The sequence below is a fragment of the Arvicola amphibius genome, chromosome 2, assembly GCF_903992535.2.
Source record: "Arvicola amphibius chromosome 2, mArvAmp1.2, whole genome shotgun sequence".
Taxonomy (NCBI): domain Eukaryota; kingdom Metazoa; phylum Chordata; class Mammalia; order Rodentia; family Cricetidae; genus Arvicola; species Arvicola amphibius.
Window position 1 is genome coordinate 31,860,947 of NC_052048.2, and position 17,770 is coordinate 31,878,716.

At 42.6% G+C, this 17,770-nt stretch overlaps 2 protein-coding genes across 11 annotated transcripts in view; both read right to left on the minus strand.

Annotated features, from left to right (window-relative positions):
• Positions 1–109, minus strand: part of Zfand4 (zinc finger AN1-type containing 4) — a 94,473-nt gene extending 94,364 nt beyond the window's left edge. The window contains exon 1 of the mRNA XM_038319856.1: positions 4–109. The gene's annotated coding sequence lies outside the window, so the exon portion shown is untranslated. The remainder of the gene's footprint in view (positions 1–3) is intronic.
• A 1,597-nt stretch (positions 110–1,706) lies between these two features.
• The window catches only part of Washc2c (WASH complex subunit 2C), a 62,266-nt gene continuing 46,202 nt past the window's right edge, over positions 1,707–17,770 (minus strand). For 8 of the 10 annotated variants that reach the window (XM_038318109.1, XM_038318114.1, XM_038318112.1 and 5 more), the window contains 10 exons: positions 17,138–17,287; positions 15,482–15,661; positions 10,575–10,703; positions 10,391–10,471; positions 9,700–9,819; positions 8,443–8,505; positions 7,888–8,100; positions 5,166–5,774; positions 4,102–4,279; positions 1,707–2,042 (listed from right to left, as the gene is read on the minus strand). In XM_038318109.1, the coding sequence (XP_038174037.1) occupies positions 1,903–2,042; positions 4,102–4,279; positions 5,166–5,774; positions 7,888–8,100; positions 8,443–8,505; positions 9,700–9,819; positions 10,391–10,471; positions 10,575–10,703; positions 15,482–15,661; positions 17,138–17,287 (1,863 nt within the window). In that variant the 3' untranslated portion in view covers positions 1,707–1,902. The remainder of the gene's footprint in view (positions 2,043–4,101; positions 4,280–5,165; positions 5,775–7,887; positions 8,101–8,442; positions 8,506–9,699; positions 9,820–10,390; positions 10,472–10,574; positions 10,704–15,481; positions 15,662–17,137; positions 17,288–17,770) is intronic. The other 2 variants (XM_038318117.1, XM_038318116.1) reach the window with 1 other exon arrangement.

The following is a 17,770-nucleotide window of genomic DNA, read 5'->3' on the forward strand; positions in this document are numbered from 1 at the left end:
CACCCGCTCGCCCTCCGGTGGTCCCGTCCTCCCGCTCGCTCGCTCGCCTGCCCGCAGGCCGCTAGGGGTGAGCGAGCCCGCGACGCCAGCCGACGCGAGCCCGCAGAGCTCAGGCCCCGCCCTTTGTGACACCGCTCACCAATCGCCGGCCAGCGCTGCCGGCGTCCTCCAATCAGCCTGCGAGAGGCGGGGCCGAGCCGTCCGAGGCCGGCCGTTGCTCGGACGCCGGGGTCGCACTGGCGTTCAGGAAGGGTTGTCGGTTAGAAGAGGCCCGGATGTTGACCCTTTATTACTGACGTGGGACCAGGCTGGGTCAAGGAAGGAGGCTGGAGACAGTCCACAGCCTACGGGCAAGAACGGGCGTCAGGGCGGAGCGCCTCGGATGGGGTACATCTAAGGTTCTCTGGGGACAGAAGGGTTCCTGGTACTTGCTGTCCACTCATGACCTTTCCAGAGTCTGGAGCACTTAAAGGACGTCCAGACTAGGCTGGCTTAAACACACCACATTTTGGTTCTCCACACTTTCCTAACATTTCTGACTCAATTGTATCGTCTGTGACTTGCTTATAAGGGCTTGTGGCTTTCTGTATGCCTCTTGCAATTTGAGTAATTAATAAAGACCACAGATCAAACAGGTGGCACCTTGGGCTCGAAATCCCAGCATGCTTTTGTGTTCACCAATGGGCTAAAGTGGGATATAAACTGACTGGCTTTAAGACAGCGCATGCCTTCCACCTAGATGGGGCCCCTACTGCTTCATTCCCTCCACGGGTGGTTCGGCTCAAGTGTGGCGTTTTCCTAGGTGGACTGCAGAAGAGGACAATGACTAGTTATGAATGAACCCTAACCAGTCTTCCCCCAGGCTCTGGCTCTCTGAGACTTGGGATTTTACCCACCAGTTTCCACAGTTCCACTGAGGTGGGAGGTATGTGAGGCCCTGGCCTTTTGCTATCTCTTGCCGTGGCTCTTCAACTGTGCCCATGATTAAGGCTAATAATAGTTTCAAACTGAGGACACAGCCACAGTGGTAACGTACAGAGGTTAGAGAGTGCCTGTCCTGGAAATCTTGACTACAAGTCAGTCAGCATGGGCTTGTGCATCCGGTGGATGAGTTCAGGTGTTTGGCTTCCACTTTAAAGCTTCATTACCTCATCAAACCAAATCACGGTCATCACCTGCAATTTTAAGAGGCAGATAGATAAAAGGGTCTTTACCTTACTATTCTCAAAAATACAACCCTGCATGCTTAGTACTAAAACCATTTACAAAGGAGGAAAGAAATGCTAAGAAAGGCAAAAATTTGCCCACAACTAAATCATCTCTTGCAGCCCACTTAACTCTGGCATTGTGGGTAGCCCGAATGCAACCACTGATAATGTGGCAATGATGTGTATGACTGTGAGCCAAAAACTTTCTCTTCAAAAACAAGACAGCAGAGGACAGTCCCTTAGATGATTGCCAAGGCACATCTGGAATTCCATGGAACCTCTCCTCGCAGGTTTAGAATCAAATGCATAGCCTTTTACCTCCTTTCTCTTCCACCTGCCTAGACCATCACTGCACTCAGAGCCCTACCCACAGCACAAGGACTTCAGGTCTTCTGCCTGACATCAGCTATCTGCATTCCCTGCCCACATATGAAAACCACAGAGAGCTCCTCTCTAGCATCCCCTTCTATGCAGTATAATTAAGTAAAAACAAACCACTGTGAAGCATATATTTTTTATTTGTAACCTTAAGCATAATTAAAATCAGTGCAGAAAATATTAGTTATATTGGGTAAAAGCTGAACTAGTTGTTTCAGTATTTGCTTTTGGAATCCGGTGGCAGCTGTGAGTGTAGGAGACAGCATTGCTAACTGAAAATAGAATGGGGGAGTGAAGTGTGAAGATCCCAAAGGCTCTACTGGCTTCCAAAGGCATTCAAGGGGTCATCAAAAATGTTGGACACTTTATGATCAGATCTTAGGTCAGATGTACCCTCTGCAGATTGGCTTTTGGGTTTGGACTTCTTGGCCTGGAGACCAGAGGAGAAAATATCATCTTTAAAAAGAAAAAAGAAAAAAAGTTAAGACAGGCAAGAAAATGGTAATTTGAGACACATCTACACAAACTGCCAAAGACCCAATTCTGATAACACACTATCTAGTACCAATACAAAGGTAAAACCTCTTAGGTTCTGGTCCTGGCTCAGTTGTTGGCACCCAAGTTTTATAATGATACATAAACAACAGGTTGTTTTTTAGTATAAATTTCTCAGCTACAAAAGTGTGTATGTGCACATGAAGTGAGAAACAGACACTGAGCTGATTTCTATCTTCTGGAAAGCCACTCTGGCTTTTAAGGACAGTGAGAATGTACAAAGAGAAAGCCAATACAGAAAGCACTCTCGGAATCTAGGAGTCAATCTGTGGCACGTCTCAACAGTAAAAATGAAGTCTGAATCATTCATGTTAGTGTTTCAGACTTTTAACTATGCTGCTTACCCAGTAATATGGAAGTAATTTCTTGTCACTGCCAACCCACAAAGAATGACACAAAGACTTCTTATTAATTATGAAAGCTTAGCTATAGCTTAGGCTTGTTCCTAACTAGCTCTTATAACTTAAATTAACTCATTTATATTAATCTACAGTCTATCACATGGCGTTACCTCTCTTCCAACTTGTACCTCCATGTCTCCTGATGTCTCCCTTGTACCTAGATCCATCCCCTATGTCCTCTCTTTCTGCCTGAGAGCCACTTACACCTCCTGCTTAGCTGTTGGCCATTCAGATCTTTATGAAACAAATCACAGCAATGTATCTTCACACAATGTACAAATATCCTACAACACAGTAATGTTACTGGTAAGATTCTACCACATCAAAATTTCAGCATGTAAAGACATGTGTACAAAAATGATAAAATCTATGGCATTATCTATAACAGAAACTACAGACGAGCTAGATTGTCCTTAATAAGCTAACAGCTAAACACAAAGCAGTCTTACTCAAAACACTGAAACCAAAGGAGATTTCTATGTGCTGATATAAAAAATATTTAAGATGTGACTAGAAGAACAGGAAGTCTGTTCTTATTTTTAAATTGAGTCTACATAAATACACAGCAATGCTATGTCTTAAAGGATGTACAACAAACTATTAATATTACTTAGCTTTAAAGCTTTTGTTCCTCCACTTAAAAAATTTTCTAAGTTGTATGACTATTACCATAAGCATGTATGACAATTTAATGATGAAAGAAGTCATATATGCCTGTAACCACAGCACCTGGCAGGGCTAAGATCAGAAAAGTTGTAAATGCAAGCTTAGCCATGGCTACAGCAAGATCATGTGTCAAAAAAAAAAAATGAACAAAAAAAAGCAACCCAAGTCTCTTCTACACTCTATGCCATAGGACACGAGGATAGAGCACAAGGTTTGCCAGGGGGACAGACTCAGTGTGGCTGTGCAGCAAGCATTCCCAATCAGTCCCAAAGTACAGACCTAGAGGGACAGGGTGAGAGGACATATCCTGGCTCCAGTCCATGTCTACCAACACAGGATCCACCAGGAACCCACCATTTATAGTTATCAGCATTTGGCTTGCCTGTTCAGTGAGGAATAGGTGAAGCGTGCTCACACACATACAGAATTCAGGGAGAGGCCATGTCTCACACGTGTGACTCCACTGCACAGGACTGCTCCATTGCAGTCCTTAAGCTGCTGTCCCTCACTGTCCAGCTGCTATTCTGACTCAACCAACTTCATGGCCTGCAGACAGCATGTGAAAGAAGGTTCTGATGGATTTTCTTTCACAAACAGTGCTTGGCAGGCGATGGCAGTGAGCACTAAGATAAAAGCTAGCTTCTACTTTCAGGTCAGATGCTGGGCACGATCTTAAATCTTGATACTCAGCATAGCACAAGGTTGCCTCAAAATGGTTAGTCCATCTACACATCACATTCTTAGACTAATCAGGATTCCACAGCAAAGAAAAGAAAACCTACTGAGAAACAAAGTCTAAGAAAGAGCCAACATGAACCGCAGGAAATGCAGTCATGCTCTAGGTGCGCTGCGGATAGCCATACTTACAGGACGGGCAGGAGACCCATACTCACCTGTATCATCATCAAACACAGACTTGGTTTCCACTTTCTTTTTGGACTTTTCCTTAGGTTTTACAGTTAAGTCAGCAAAGATATCAATATTATCATCAAATAAGTTGGGTTCCAAAGTTCTCTCCTTCTCTCTCTTCTTTGGAAAAGGTTTAACTGCTTCCGTAGCAAATATATCATCCTAGTTAAGCCCCAAAACAAATTTTGTAAATAAAAACACTTTTAAAACTAAAAATAGTTCAATAATTTATAGACATGCAGTGAGCAAGCACAGACTCCCTGGGCTGGAAGACACAACTCCGGGTCTCTGCACAACTTGTCCCCATTGTTCTAGTCACAGCTCAGGTACCAGCTCTGCAGTGAGGCATCCAGCCACCTCCCCCTGTGGCTGTCCTCGGCCCCAGACAGTTTTCTTCAAGGCATTTAGTACCACTTGAGATCACTTTTAAGAACCTGCTGATCTGTTTGGATCTCACTCCTCTCCTTGAAATCTCAGGAGATAGAACACGTGCCCTAGCACTCCTGCTGGCTCCAGGGCCACCATGCTCAATAAACATCTGAACAACTTCCACAAAAGCCTCAGCATCAAAACTCTGCTGAAACAGAGTCCCAAGCAAAACCAGAGTTTAAACACACAAGCTGCACCAGTGGAGTTCATGTATGTCACAGAAGGATATGTCATAAAGCTGACAGCAGCACCATTCTACAAAAATTTTAAAAATAGCAAATAAAATAATTAAAAACATGTATACACACACATGCACTCTATATATAAAAATCAGGACCCAGGGATTATGCTATGGCTTAGTGAACCATAAAGCATTTGCCTAACATATACTAGGTTTTGGGCTCTATAACCAGGACTACAATAACATTTTTTAAATAATTCAAGGTTCATAACAAATATTAAAGGCAGCAAGGACCACCTTTAGGGTTATTAACAAGAGACCTAATCATGATTAATAAGCAAGTAGACAGCACATAAGCACAAAACATGCATAGTTTATAGCTCAAGCAGACAATCAGCTCCTTTCCTTAAAGTCTCAGACACGATATATTTTTGTTACCTCAAAAATGTCCTGTGTTTTTGATATGATGTCCTGATGGCTGTCAGATTTCAACTCTTTCTTTTTGCCTTTCTGATCTGCAAATAGATTGTCCTCATCTTCAAGGAGGGGGAAAGGGTTTCTTTTCTTTGTTGGTCTTGGTTTGATGGTCTGGAAGAGATCATCGGCACTGCTGGCCTCAGGGAACACAAGGCTCTTCTCTGTACTTCCTCCTGACAAGTGGGCTGGAGTCTCTGCTGCCTTAACTTTTGTTCCCTCCATGGGCTGTGATCCTATGCTCTTTGGAAAGATGTCCCCAGAATCAAACAAGTCAGCCTCATTTTCAGTCTGAAGCAGAGATGTCACGAAAAAGCTTCTGTCCACTGTGGACAACGTGGGACCACTTTCCCAAGGTGGAGCAGCTGGGGCCATGGCTTTCTCAGAGCTGCTCTCTCCACTGGCCATCCGGGGCTGCAGATATGGTTGATGCCCATTTGGTAAGATGGAACTACTGGCTAACTGTGCAACAGGTCCTCTGGGGACACTCATGTCCTCACTGGACTCCTGGGCAGCCAGCCGCCTAGCTGCGCGGGTCTGTGGTCTACGCTTTCCTCCCACTTTAACACGACTCTGCAAAGCAAACACAGACACACACGATCAGATGGAAAAGTGGTCAAGGCTAAAAGAGCAAAGTAATTCAAAATACCGTAAAGCTATTTGGTTTAATTCAATTAGGTATTACCTAAGCCAGTGGTTCTCAACCTTCTTAACACCATGATTCTTTAATATATAGTTCCTCATGTTGAGGTGAGCCTCAATATAAAATTATTTCATTGCTACTTCATAACTATAATTTTGTAACTGTTATGGAGCGTAATGCAAATATATGATATGGGATCCCAAAGGGGTCATGACCCACAGATTGAGAACCACTGACCTAAGGTAAAGAAAAAGTTGTTTAAGATGTCTTTTTGGGCTGGGTGGTGATGGTGAATGTCTTTCATTCCAGCACTTGAGAGGCAGAGGTAGGCAGGTCTCTGTGAGTTCGAGGTCACCCTGATCTATAAGAGCTAGTTCCAGGACAGCTAGGGTTGTTACACAGAGAAACCCTGTCTTAAAAAACAAAAACAACAAAAAAAGAGATGTCTTTTTGGTTGTGAGCCCAGTCTTTTACAGCTGAGGCATCTCACCAGCCCTTAAGATTTCTAAAAGGGAGTAACCAGTTCCTACTACTCCAGATTGCAATCCTTTTAACCCTTTAGTATTCTGTTTCTAAAATTTTTTTCAAAAATATATTTTAGTTTAGTTTATGTGGACAGGTGTTCTGCCTACATACAGTGTTCTGCCTGTAAATATGTACATTCATGCAGTGCCTGAGGAGGCCATAAGAGAGCACCAGATCTTCTAGAACTGTGAGCAGCCTTGTGGCTGCTAGAAATTGAACCAAGGTCCTCTGAAAGAGCAGACAGTGCTCTTAACCACTTGAGCAACCTCCCGTTCTTGTATTTTAATCTTCTGAGAATAGTTTCAAGCAAAAAAGCTTCAGTGTTGCTAGAACCCAGAAAGCAGGTACGTTGTGTTCTGTGACGCAAAACATACACACATGAACACGGGCACCTCCTTACCCCTTAATTCAAAGTCGTAACTCATCAAAAAAAAAAAAAAAAAGAGGAAAGGAATTAAGAGGGATTCTGGACAACTTTATCAGCAAGGAGATATGAGGCAATAAAGAAAGAAGCAACCAATGGCACTGCTTTTTCCAAGTCAGCAGACACCAATTCAAATATTAGACGTGTATGTAAACTGTGGCTGGAGCACGAGGACACCTGAGATAACCTCAAAAGAGGAATCTCTTAATAACTCATGACTAGGACTGAATATTTTTGATATTTTCTGAAATTAAAAAAAGCATGTTTTGCTTTGAGAAGATACAACCTATTTTGGACAAAATACTTAACTGTGCCTGTTTGCTTCAAGGAAATTTTAGGAGGCTTTGAGTGATGAGGCTGGGAGTCTGCGCTGAGGATAGGCACAACCAAGATACACTTCATGCATGAACTTGTCAAAGAATACATAAAACATATTCTTTAAAACACACACAATTTTAGGAACTAGCTAATTTAAGTTTGAAATAGCAAAATATCAAGAGTGGTTTTTTTAATATAGGAAAAAATAAACCTGAAAACACTAAAAATTATCATGGCACAGGTCATCCTGGGACCTGTTGCCTACCTGGACACCCGTTAAGATTTCAGAGACAAGGCAGATTGGAACGAAAAGGAAAACTCACTAAAATAGAAGACTTGTAAACGTTCATTCAGAGTCCACAAAGGACATCCTTTGCAATAGCTTTCCTAGTAGGCAGGAACTGCTGGAATCCCAGAAAAGAGGGCCCAGGCCACAGTAAGCAGGGAAAACCACGGAAGTGAGGTTGGCGTAGTGTATCTAGAGCATTGTGGCAAAAGTACCACGGCTACTGGGCAGCAACAAGACATAGCATGTGATTAGGGACTGGGGGTCTGGTGTGATCAGTATTTAATGATCAGTGGGTGAAGGAGAAGCAGATGCACAATCAGGAAACCAGAGGAAGGTAGAAGGGAAGAAGGGCTAAATGAAGGATGGTATGTCTCCTTCAAGCGGGAGGTGAGGCTGGTCCACACCAAGTTAGCAGACTGGTCTAGAAAGCAGCAGTCAGGTTGGTCTGGTTAAAAGAAAACAAACATACAGAAGACAGTTGGATCACCTTGTTTGCACTGTGCAAGGTATCTGCCTGGGCTGGAAGATCGAAACTCACGCCAGCCTCCTCACGCCCAGGAAGAGTGGGCACACTTTCTGGGACATGGCTCCTTCCAGGTTCAGATGAAGGAAAAGCTAATTCACATGAAACAGGCTTTGTTCCTGGGATCTGCAGAGCCACTGTGGGCAGCAAGGCTGCTGGGTTAATTGCTAAATTTGCCTAAAGAAGAAAAATGGAACTCAGTTTTTGTTCTTAAACACAGGAGCAGTTTACGATTTCTGTGACACACGATGTCTGTGTTGCACACATGTAGAATACAAGACAATATAAATGTAGGAAAATCACCTGATCCAGGCTCAATGGGACACACTTGTGCCCATCACTGGGATCAAAAGACATTAAAGAGCAGCCCATAAGAAGCAACAACTAGGCAAGGGTGGAGGGTATGGTATTGGCAGGGGAAGAGGAGAGAATGCTTGGTAGCAGCTGAAAAAACTGAAAATCCACAAATTTTATAGGTGCCACAGGCAGCAATGAAGATTTCAGATCCAATATAATTACTTGTAATTTCCCGATCAGACTGGATGGCTCTCTGCTTTTAAATGGAGTGAGACCTGAAGAATCCTGTGTGAAATAAATTTAGTTAAAAATCCATTGAGGGTATAGGAAACAAACTCTCTTGGATTACATTCACATCTGTAAGTAAATCGGTGACGGAGCAAAGCGGTCCCTGTCTGCAGCTCTTTACCTCTGCCCTGAATCCTCACGGCATGCTGCTTGCCACCATTACTTTCTCTGGTGCCTCCTCCAGCGTGGAGGAGGGAAGACTATCATATGACAGGTACAAGGAGCAAAGGGAGACACTGATGATGAGCAAGATCAGAGTTGTAGTTTTGTCAGAACCTATCATGATGAGTTACACAACACAGCAAATACCAAAAAAAAAAAAAAAAAAAAAAAAAACAGGCTCTCCCACAGCCTGGTGTCCAAGTTCTAAACACAAAAGCATCTGAATTCCAGATGAGTTAAGAGATAGGCTAACCAAGTGCCTCATTTTCCAAGTGCAGACATTGGGGCCTCAGTGAAATTTCCAGAGACAACTGTAATTGTCTGGCTCCCTTTGTGGAGATGCCCTACATCATACAGGGAGGGCTCCTTCCTAGAAATGAGGTTTACAACAACTCTCTTGGAGCAGTGACTCTGAGGAGAAACCAAGAAACCAGATGTTATTTGTATTAATTAGAATATAATTCTAGCTGGGCAGCAGTAGCACACACCTTTAATCCCAGCACTTGGGAGACAGAGACAGGTGGATCTCTGTGAGTTCAAGGCCAGCCTGGTCTACAGAGTGAGTTCCAGGACAGGCTCCAAAAAGCTACACAGAAAAACCCCGTCTTGAAAAACAATATATATGTGAGTGTGTGTGTGTGTGTGTGTTTGTGTGTGTGTGTGTGTGTGTGAGAGAGAGAGAGAGAGAGAGAGAGAGAGAGAGAATTATGTATATAAATATATCCACATAATTCTATTCCAATGAAGGTAAGGGGGAGAAATAGAGGTACTAGGGAAAAACAATCTTTTTTTCTATCTTAACATCAAATTGGAAATTGAATTTGGCATTTGGTCTAAACACAAACATGATTAAATACAGAATCACGGGTTTCTCCCGTGTGGAGAAAGTAGAGTATAAAAGGATATAGTGAGAGAGGGGGTGCTGGTTGCTATTTTCTCCTCAAGAATTCTGAGTAACCCTGGGTCTATACCAGGAACTGTCTGAGAGGGATGAGGTAACAGCTGAATGCCCTCAAACAGAGTTCTAACCTGTGGTGTTTCTGCTTTCCATAAGCTTTTCTCTTTGCTACCTTGAGCAGACTCAGGTGGTTTCTCGCTCTTTAAAGAAACAGGGTGGTCTTTTTTCAGTACTCCTTTTTTTTCTGGTACCTTCAAAAGAAAAAGACACCAAAGTCTATCATGTATCTTCAAAATTCTAAACAGTAATGAAAAGAGGAACTTGGCCTCTGGGTTTTGAAAGTCCATTAGCCAGCTCATAGGTAGCATTTCAGAAATAGCATCCTAAGCACTAGGGTTTTTCTAGGGCTGAGATGCTGCTCAGTGGCAGAAGAATGGCCTGGCTTGCACAGCTCTTGAGGGAAAAAAAGATTGTGACTTACACAGGAATCCCTTCTGCAATAAAAAGGAAAACATTATACAAAACCAAGTATAGCAGGGGAAAATACACACAGGCTAAAACTCAGATTTAAAGTTTTGCATCTGAAAGACACAAAAATATAGTGCATCTTATACGCAAGGGTCCTTCAATAAACTCTTTAAAAAACAAAACAAGGCTGCAGCACAATCAGAGACCCTGAGAGCACATCCTACAAACACACTGCTCCGTACATTGTCTGTCATTCGTTTACAGAGAGCCTTATAATTCTCTGGGATTTTCTTTCATCTCTAACTGAGCATTTGTTTCCTATCCTTCCCAAGCCTAAGAATAAAAAGCTGGTACCACAGGCTGAGTCTTGGCAGAGCTGAAGAGATCATCATCTTCATCATCACCAAAGAGGCTTCCACCATGTGGCACTGACAACTGAAAAAAAAGACACTCCAATTACACATCCAAAAAGAAAGCAATTTGCCTGCATATGTGAGCCACATAATCTCCAACACAGTGGGAATCAGTAGCAACGAACCCTGGTTTTTTTGGTGCCAGCAAAAAGATCAACATCTGGGTCATTGTCCTTTTGCAGCTTGTGGCTGAAAAGCAACTCTTCATCCTGGAAGACGCCTGTGCTTTTGGGGCGGCCAGATGTTTTGAGACCCTGGGCAAAAGACAAGATCAAAAACGAACACAATGAAGATGTCCCCTGGTAAAAGTCTGACCACAGCCTTACATGTCAATCAGCAGAGGAAAAAAGCACAACAGAAGACTATATAACTACCCAAAATAGTGATTACAAATGAATTATCAAAAATAGTGGTGAATAAATTTGTAAATACAGCATATGCACAAACTTTCCTATAGTACCTTCCTATAGTCCCTAAACTTTTCGTTACCTCCACCCCACCCACCCCACCCCTGCCCAGAACATTAAATAAATAACCCAATCCTAATCCATAGTAACTGAAGAGGCAGCCCTCTGGGGGGTAAAGTCAAACTACACTGAGTTCTCCATCTCATTTCTGAAAGGAAGAACAATGTAGAAATTGCTAAGAACAATTTATTTGGCTCAATATTAAAAGGAGGAGGGCTGGGGAGATGATTCATTGGGCAAAGTATTTGTAGCACAGCATGAGGACCTAAGCCCCACCATCCCACCACCCACATAAAAAACCTGGGCTTTGTGGTACACATTTATAGCCCCAGAACTGGGGACAGGACAGAGGGGTGAAGCACAAGGAAGAACTCGCTGCCCATCATCCTGAACAATCAATGACTCTGTCTCAGATAATATGGAAAGTCATAGCAAGAGAGGACAACACCCAGTGCCAACCTCTGGTCTCCACACACAGGCACATAAACATGGATGTCCTCCTGCACACACAACCACATACAGAGAACACTGCAACCAACTCAGCCAACAACGTAGGTGTGCTAGCTGGTTTTTGCATGTCAACTTGACACAAACTAGAGTCATCAGAGAAGGAGCCTCAGTTGAGGTAATACCTTCATGAGATCCAGATATAAGGCATTTTCTCAGTTATTGATCAAAAGGGGAGGGCCCAGCCCATTGTGGGTGGTATTGTCCCTGGGTAGGTGATCCTGGGTTCAGGACCCAGAAAGCAGGTTGAGCAAGTCATAGGAAGCTAGCCAGTAAGCAGCACCCCTCCTTGGCCTCTACATTGCTCCTACCTCCAGGATCCTGCCCTGTTTGAGTTCCTGTCCTTACTTCCTTCAATAAAGAACAGCAATGCTGAAATACAAGCCCAATAAACCCTTTCCTCTCCAACTTGCTCTTTGATCATAGTGTTTCATCTCAGCAATAGAAATCCTAAGACACTAGGTTTTATAATTTGTTAAAAGTCAACTATCTTTTTTCAGCATATTTTTAGTTGTGAAGCCATCAGAATCTAAAAACACACTTGTATCTTACTGACCCCTCATAAAAAGTCAAGAAATTAGTGGTCATGCATGCTTACTGTCCACCCTCCCCTCTCAGCCCCAAACTATCTCTTCACATGTGTAGTGTACACATAAGCACACATCTATGGGTAGACGCCAAGGTTAAGATCATGTGTCCTCTTCGGTCACTCTCCACCTTCCTCAAGACGGTCTCTCGCTGGACCTGGAGCCGGTTTCACAAGACAGACTGGCCAGTATGTGAAGGATACAGTCTGTTCCTTCCTTCTGCCTTCACATGTCGTGCTGCAAGCGCCTGTTCTCAACAAGCCCTCTCACGACCCCGAGACTACAATTTTGTACGTGTAAGTCTTGTAATGCTTTCAATAAGTACTCCTAAGTATTTTAACATTTTGTTGATTCTGTAAATGGAATTTCTTAATTTTACTTTCATAAAAGACTATATAAAACTATAATATATTGATATACTGACTTTATACCCTGCAAATGTTGCTTAGATATTCTATAGTTTTTAGGACTTCCTGTTATCTGACATAGACAGCTTCTAACCTGGTACTCATCTAGAGCCTTGAGTACAAGGCTGGCTAGAACGGCAAGAGGGAGAACCCCTGATTGCAATCCTATGGGGAGTTTTCTGTCTCCAGCCTCAAGTATGTCAACTGTGCGTTTTCATAGATGCTCTGACCAAACTGAGGACACTTCCTTCTACATTTAATTTAATAAGTGCTCTTTTGGTTTTGCTTTTTCAATCATGAAAGGGCTTGGACTATTTCAAATACTCTTTCTTTATCTATCAAGATGACAATGTGCCGGGCGGTGGTGGCGCACGCCTTTAATCCCAGCACTCGGGAGGCAGAGGCAGGCGGATCTCTGTGAGTTCGAGACCAGCCTGGTCTACAAGAGCTAGTTCCAGGACAGGCTCCAAAGCCACAGAGAAACCCTGTCTCGAAAAACCAAAAAAAAAAAAAAAAAAAAAAAAAAAAAAAAGATGACAATGTGCTTTCCATCCTGCACTTTATTAATACAATATATTCCATCGACTGCTTTTCATATAGTCAACTACCCTCACATTCTTAAGAGAAATCCCACTTATGCTGGGCTTTCCTCTTATTTTTCTAAGTTAAGTTTACTATGACTGTGTTGTGCATTTTACCATCTACTTTCAGAAAATATTAGTCTTTAGTTTTAAAATATATCTGGTCTTAGACTGGAGAGATAACTCAATGGTTAAGAGCACTGGCTGCTCTTCCAGAGAACTCAGGCTGGATTCCCAACAACATGTGGTGTACCTCCAGTTCCAGATGATCCGATGCCCTCTTCTAGCTTCTGTGGACACCAGGCACACATGTGATGCACAGACATACATGCAGACAAAACACTTATATATGCAAAATAAAATTTTAAAAAGATATATCTGTCTAGTTTGGGTTCAAAACAATAGCAGCCTTACAGAACAAGGCTACTCTGTTCAGCAGTGAAATTACTGGAATATATATTGTGTGTCTTTTTAGAACTGGGTTACCTCACTCTGTATGATACTGTCCAGTTCCATCCATTTCATAAAAATTTTATGATTTTATATTTTGTTACAGCTGAATGGCATTCCACTGTATATGTACTACATTCCTATTATTCAGCCATGAGCTGAAAGACATCTAGGTTGTTTCCATTTCTTGGCTACTGTTGAGTAGAGCAGCAATGACCATGGCTGAACAAGTGTCTGTGGAGTAGGATGTCAAGTCCTTGGACATGTGCCAAGGAGTGGTACAGCAGAGGCATATGATAGATCTACTGTAAGTGTAATTCTCCACACCGATTTCCAGAGTAGCTGGACCAATCTGCAGTCCTAGCAACAGTGATCAGGGCTCCACTCCCCATACATGCTCTAGCATTTGTTGTCAGCTGTTTTCCTGATCTTAGTCATTCTGACTGGGGTAAGATAAATCTCAAAAGTAATGAGATAAATACAGAAGGGAATGAGAGTAAATAACACTAAAGATGTTTGAAAAAGTCTCAGGGAATTACAGTATTTTATAAGGTTACTAAAAATCTACTTGTGTGTATGCATGTATATAATTTAAATGGAGTTATACACATGGGGTGACAGTGCTCCCTGCAAGGGCCATAAACTAACAAAACCTCCCGTTCCAAGCATAGGAAACGTCCCTTCACATTGTTATCAGCAGTTTCCAAAAGATACCCCAAATAATAAAGGTTATTGCCATTGTCCTTGATGGCCCCCAAGAACATACTACAGACACAGGACTTGGAGGAAGTGAGCTAGCCCTGACTTGGAAGCTTCCTTCCCCAAGGATTACCTCTCACAACTACTGGAAGGTGCTATGTAAGCTGCTGATGTGGGATGTCCTTCTATATATGTGTTGCTTTTATTGACTAATAAATAAAGCTGTTTTGGCCTATGGTGAGACAGAATATAGCCAGGCTGGAAGAGATATAGAAAGAGAGTAGGCAGAGTCAGGGAGGTGCCATGTAGCTGCTGAAGGAGACAGACACTGGAACTTTACCAGCAGGCCACAACCTTGTGGTAAAACATAAAATAATAGAAATGAGTTGACTCAAGATGTAGGAGCTAACTAGAAATATGCCTGAGTCATTGGCCAAGCAGTGTCACAATTAATACATTTTCTGTGTGATTATTTGGGTCTCAGCAGTCAGGAAATGAACAAGCAATCTGTGCCTACAAGCTGCCATGGGAGAAAAATCAATCAGTAGTCCTAACTAGGTATAAACCAAAAAACCACAACAATGGCAGCCTAGTAAGGCCTCCTTAATGGTATAATAGTGGCACTTGTATTCTGGCTACAACCAGTAGTTGTCTAATCAGACTTAAGGCAGACTCAATGACAGAAATGTATGCCTAGTACTGTAAACCTAACACCTGTGGCTAGAAAGATCCTAGACTTTATCTAAAGAGAACCTACTACTGACATTTCCTAAACTAATACAATTTCTACCTATATTCTCACTACTTATCCCATAAGTACTTGTGCCCATACATGTGTAACTGTGCAGCAGAGATCATCACAAAGATCCAAAATCAATGGCAGATGAGCAACTACAAAAGAACCCATATGGCCTGCAAAAGCTAACACAGTTTCATACAGCCTTTTAGAGAAAGGGTTTCTGATACCTGATACTGATAAAAGGCCCTTCTACCACTGATATTTCTAAAACTGAATGCTAGCATAACTGAAGTGCACACATCTGCCCTATCTTCCCTTTCCTACTGCTTACTCTTACAATTAGCCAGTTTTTTCAAGAGCAACAAGGTCTATACGTCTCAGAAGAAGCAAGTGAGATTCTATTTCCCTCGCTAACCCAAGGGACTTAAGGGGCAAGCCACAGATGTGCCTGGGAGCCAACATCTGACTGGAAAGACTCACTGACACTTACACTGGAAACCCAGACTTCCCCAGCCCTTGCAAGGCAGCAGCAGCCCCGTCTGAAAGGGATCCCTTCATCTCATCTGGGCACTCTCACATCTACTGCTCTGCTCACCTTTGCCATTTCATTCTGTGGCACACAGGCGTTGCTTTGATCTTCCACTTTATCTTCCTCATCAAACAAACTAAGGACAGTTTTGGTTCTACCCTTGGTTCCTTTGTCCAATGGAGATGAAGAAGAAAATAAATCAGAAGGTTCAACTGCTTCCTGATCAGATGCAGTCAAAAGTCTTTCCTACAAATGGAAATAGGAAAAAATTAGTAACTAGAAAGTAAAATCCTACCATGGCCCTCATAAGCTCGCCATTAATTCATTAACTTTCACATTAACATGAGTCAGTGCAACACAGCTTATCACATACACTACCATGTGACAAAACACTACAGTCACCAAGGGGCTTGTACAGACAATCTAAAGTTAAAGATGGTTTTTCCAATCATGTTTAGCCAGAGGCCCCTCTTCCTCCTACAAAGTGAAAGGGTAGTTATGACCCTGATGTTGCTTATTTACTAGAAAGAATTTCTAAATAATAATGTCAATAAGTGTCAATCATAAGGAATGGATCCTAATTCCTAGTTTTAATACGCATGTCTTAGATGGAAACTTAACTAGCAAAATCACCATTCAAGTTGTAGTCTTACATTGTCCATCTGCATAGAACGATTTCCAACACGACACTAAAAGTACAGCATTAGCCCAATACTATCACAACTCAGGCAAGATACCACTGGTCAGAACAAGAAAGAAAAATGGTTTCCAATTAAACACACTAGTGACTGTAGAGTGCATCCCAACTTTCAGTGGAGAAGCATGTTTCATTAGAGAAGTAATATTACATAAAGTAATGCTAGGTGCTTATGGATACAAAAGAAAGCAAACAAACATAATTCTCAAGGAGTTCTAAGGGACAGGGCAGCATAACAGTTTGAATCAAGGGTAGAATGGCTATGACAGAGCAATCAGCCTGTCCACTTCAGTCACTAGGAGGGGAGGAGTAGAGGGACTCAGGTACATGAGTATCACTGTCGCTATTAGGAGCTTCTGTAGGAAAAGTAAATGAAACATTCTTCGCACAGGTCCTGGGAGAAACAGCTGAACCTACAGAGTACAGAGAACTAGGAAACACGTGGCACACCACAAACAGAAAGCAACTGTTGACATGAATCCCCAGCCACAGCCAACAGCGTTAGCTGAAGGCCTCCAAAAAGAGACCACAAACCTTCAGAACAGAATACTCTTTAGAGGAAAACCCATTTCACTTTGCTCTGATTTAGCCAACGTCAACCAGAAGTAAAAGCATGGAAACCCAGCTTCATGAGAGTGACATCTGAACTCAGAAGTGAGGACCATAGGACCAAGGAAAACAGGACATCAAAGAGAAGCAAAGAGAGAAAAACATACAGGGCAAGTCAGCGTGAAGAATGAGATGAGGAGCGGCACTCTGCAGAGAGGCAGAATGCACTGCTACCCAACATGACGCTAAAGTCAAAAAAGAGCCTTCGTTTCACTGCATATAGGAATTCAGCTAGAAAGTGAACCGAATCGAGGAGTCCCCGAACAGCAAGGGCACAGGCTATCTTCTTACCATACTGAGAGTTTTCTAGTCTTCTTACAAACACATTTATTTATGCAAAAGCATTTTCAGTGTTGGAAAATGTAGGGAGATCGTATGTGTTACAAATGGACTAGAAAACCAAAGAGGCAGCTTACCTTCTCTACTACTTTAGCATCAGCGTGCCCCGCCTCTGGGGACTCTTTGGCATTATCAACCTTCACATTCACCGATTTCACACCGGATGGTATCTCATTCTCCTCCTCATCACTGAACAAAGATGGCACCTCAGAGATGCTTTCTTTTTTCTACCAAGAGAAGAGAAAATTAACATTCACAATGATTAAAAAATTATTGCCTGAATAGCATGGTGACGTCTAAAGCCAGCCAAAACCAGTCCATTCGGGCATGTGCTATGTATAGTGTAGGAAGGGCAGATAGGACAATAATTGTGGCCTCAATATGGAAAGCATGAACAAACAGGATTCCTCCAGAGTTAAGACCACAGCACTTCCGACTGCTAGTAATCAGTCTCCTCTCTTACAGTTCACCTGAAGGACAGCACTCAGTAGCTGCAACTCCAAATCTGTGCTCTTTGCATTCAGCCACAGCAACCAGTCAACCCACTGTGCCCTTCTCCCTGCTTGCCATTCCTTAATGTAAATGCCAGATCTCATGCTGCACACCCTGGGTTCCTCTGTCTTAAGACTATCTTCATGTTTACAGCAAGTCCCAGATGCAAATGTCACCCAGGGTTTCTCTGTTCTCTTCAGTATCAGCTGCTTGTCTGA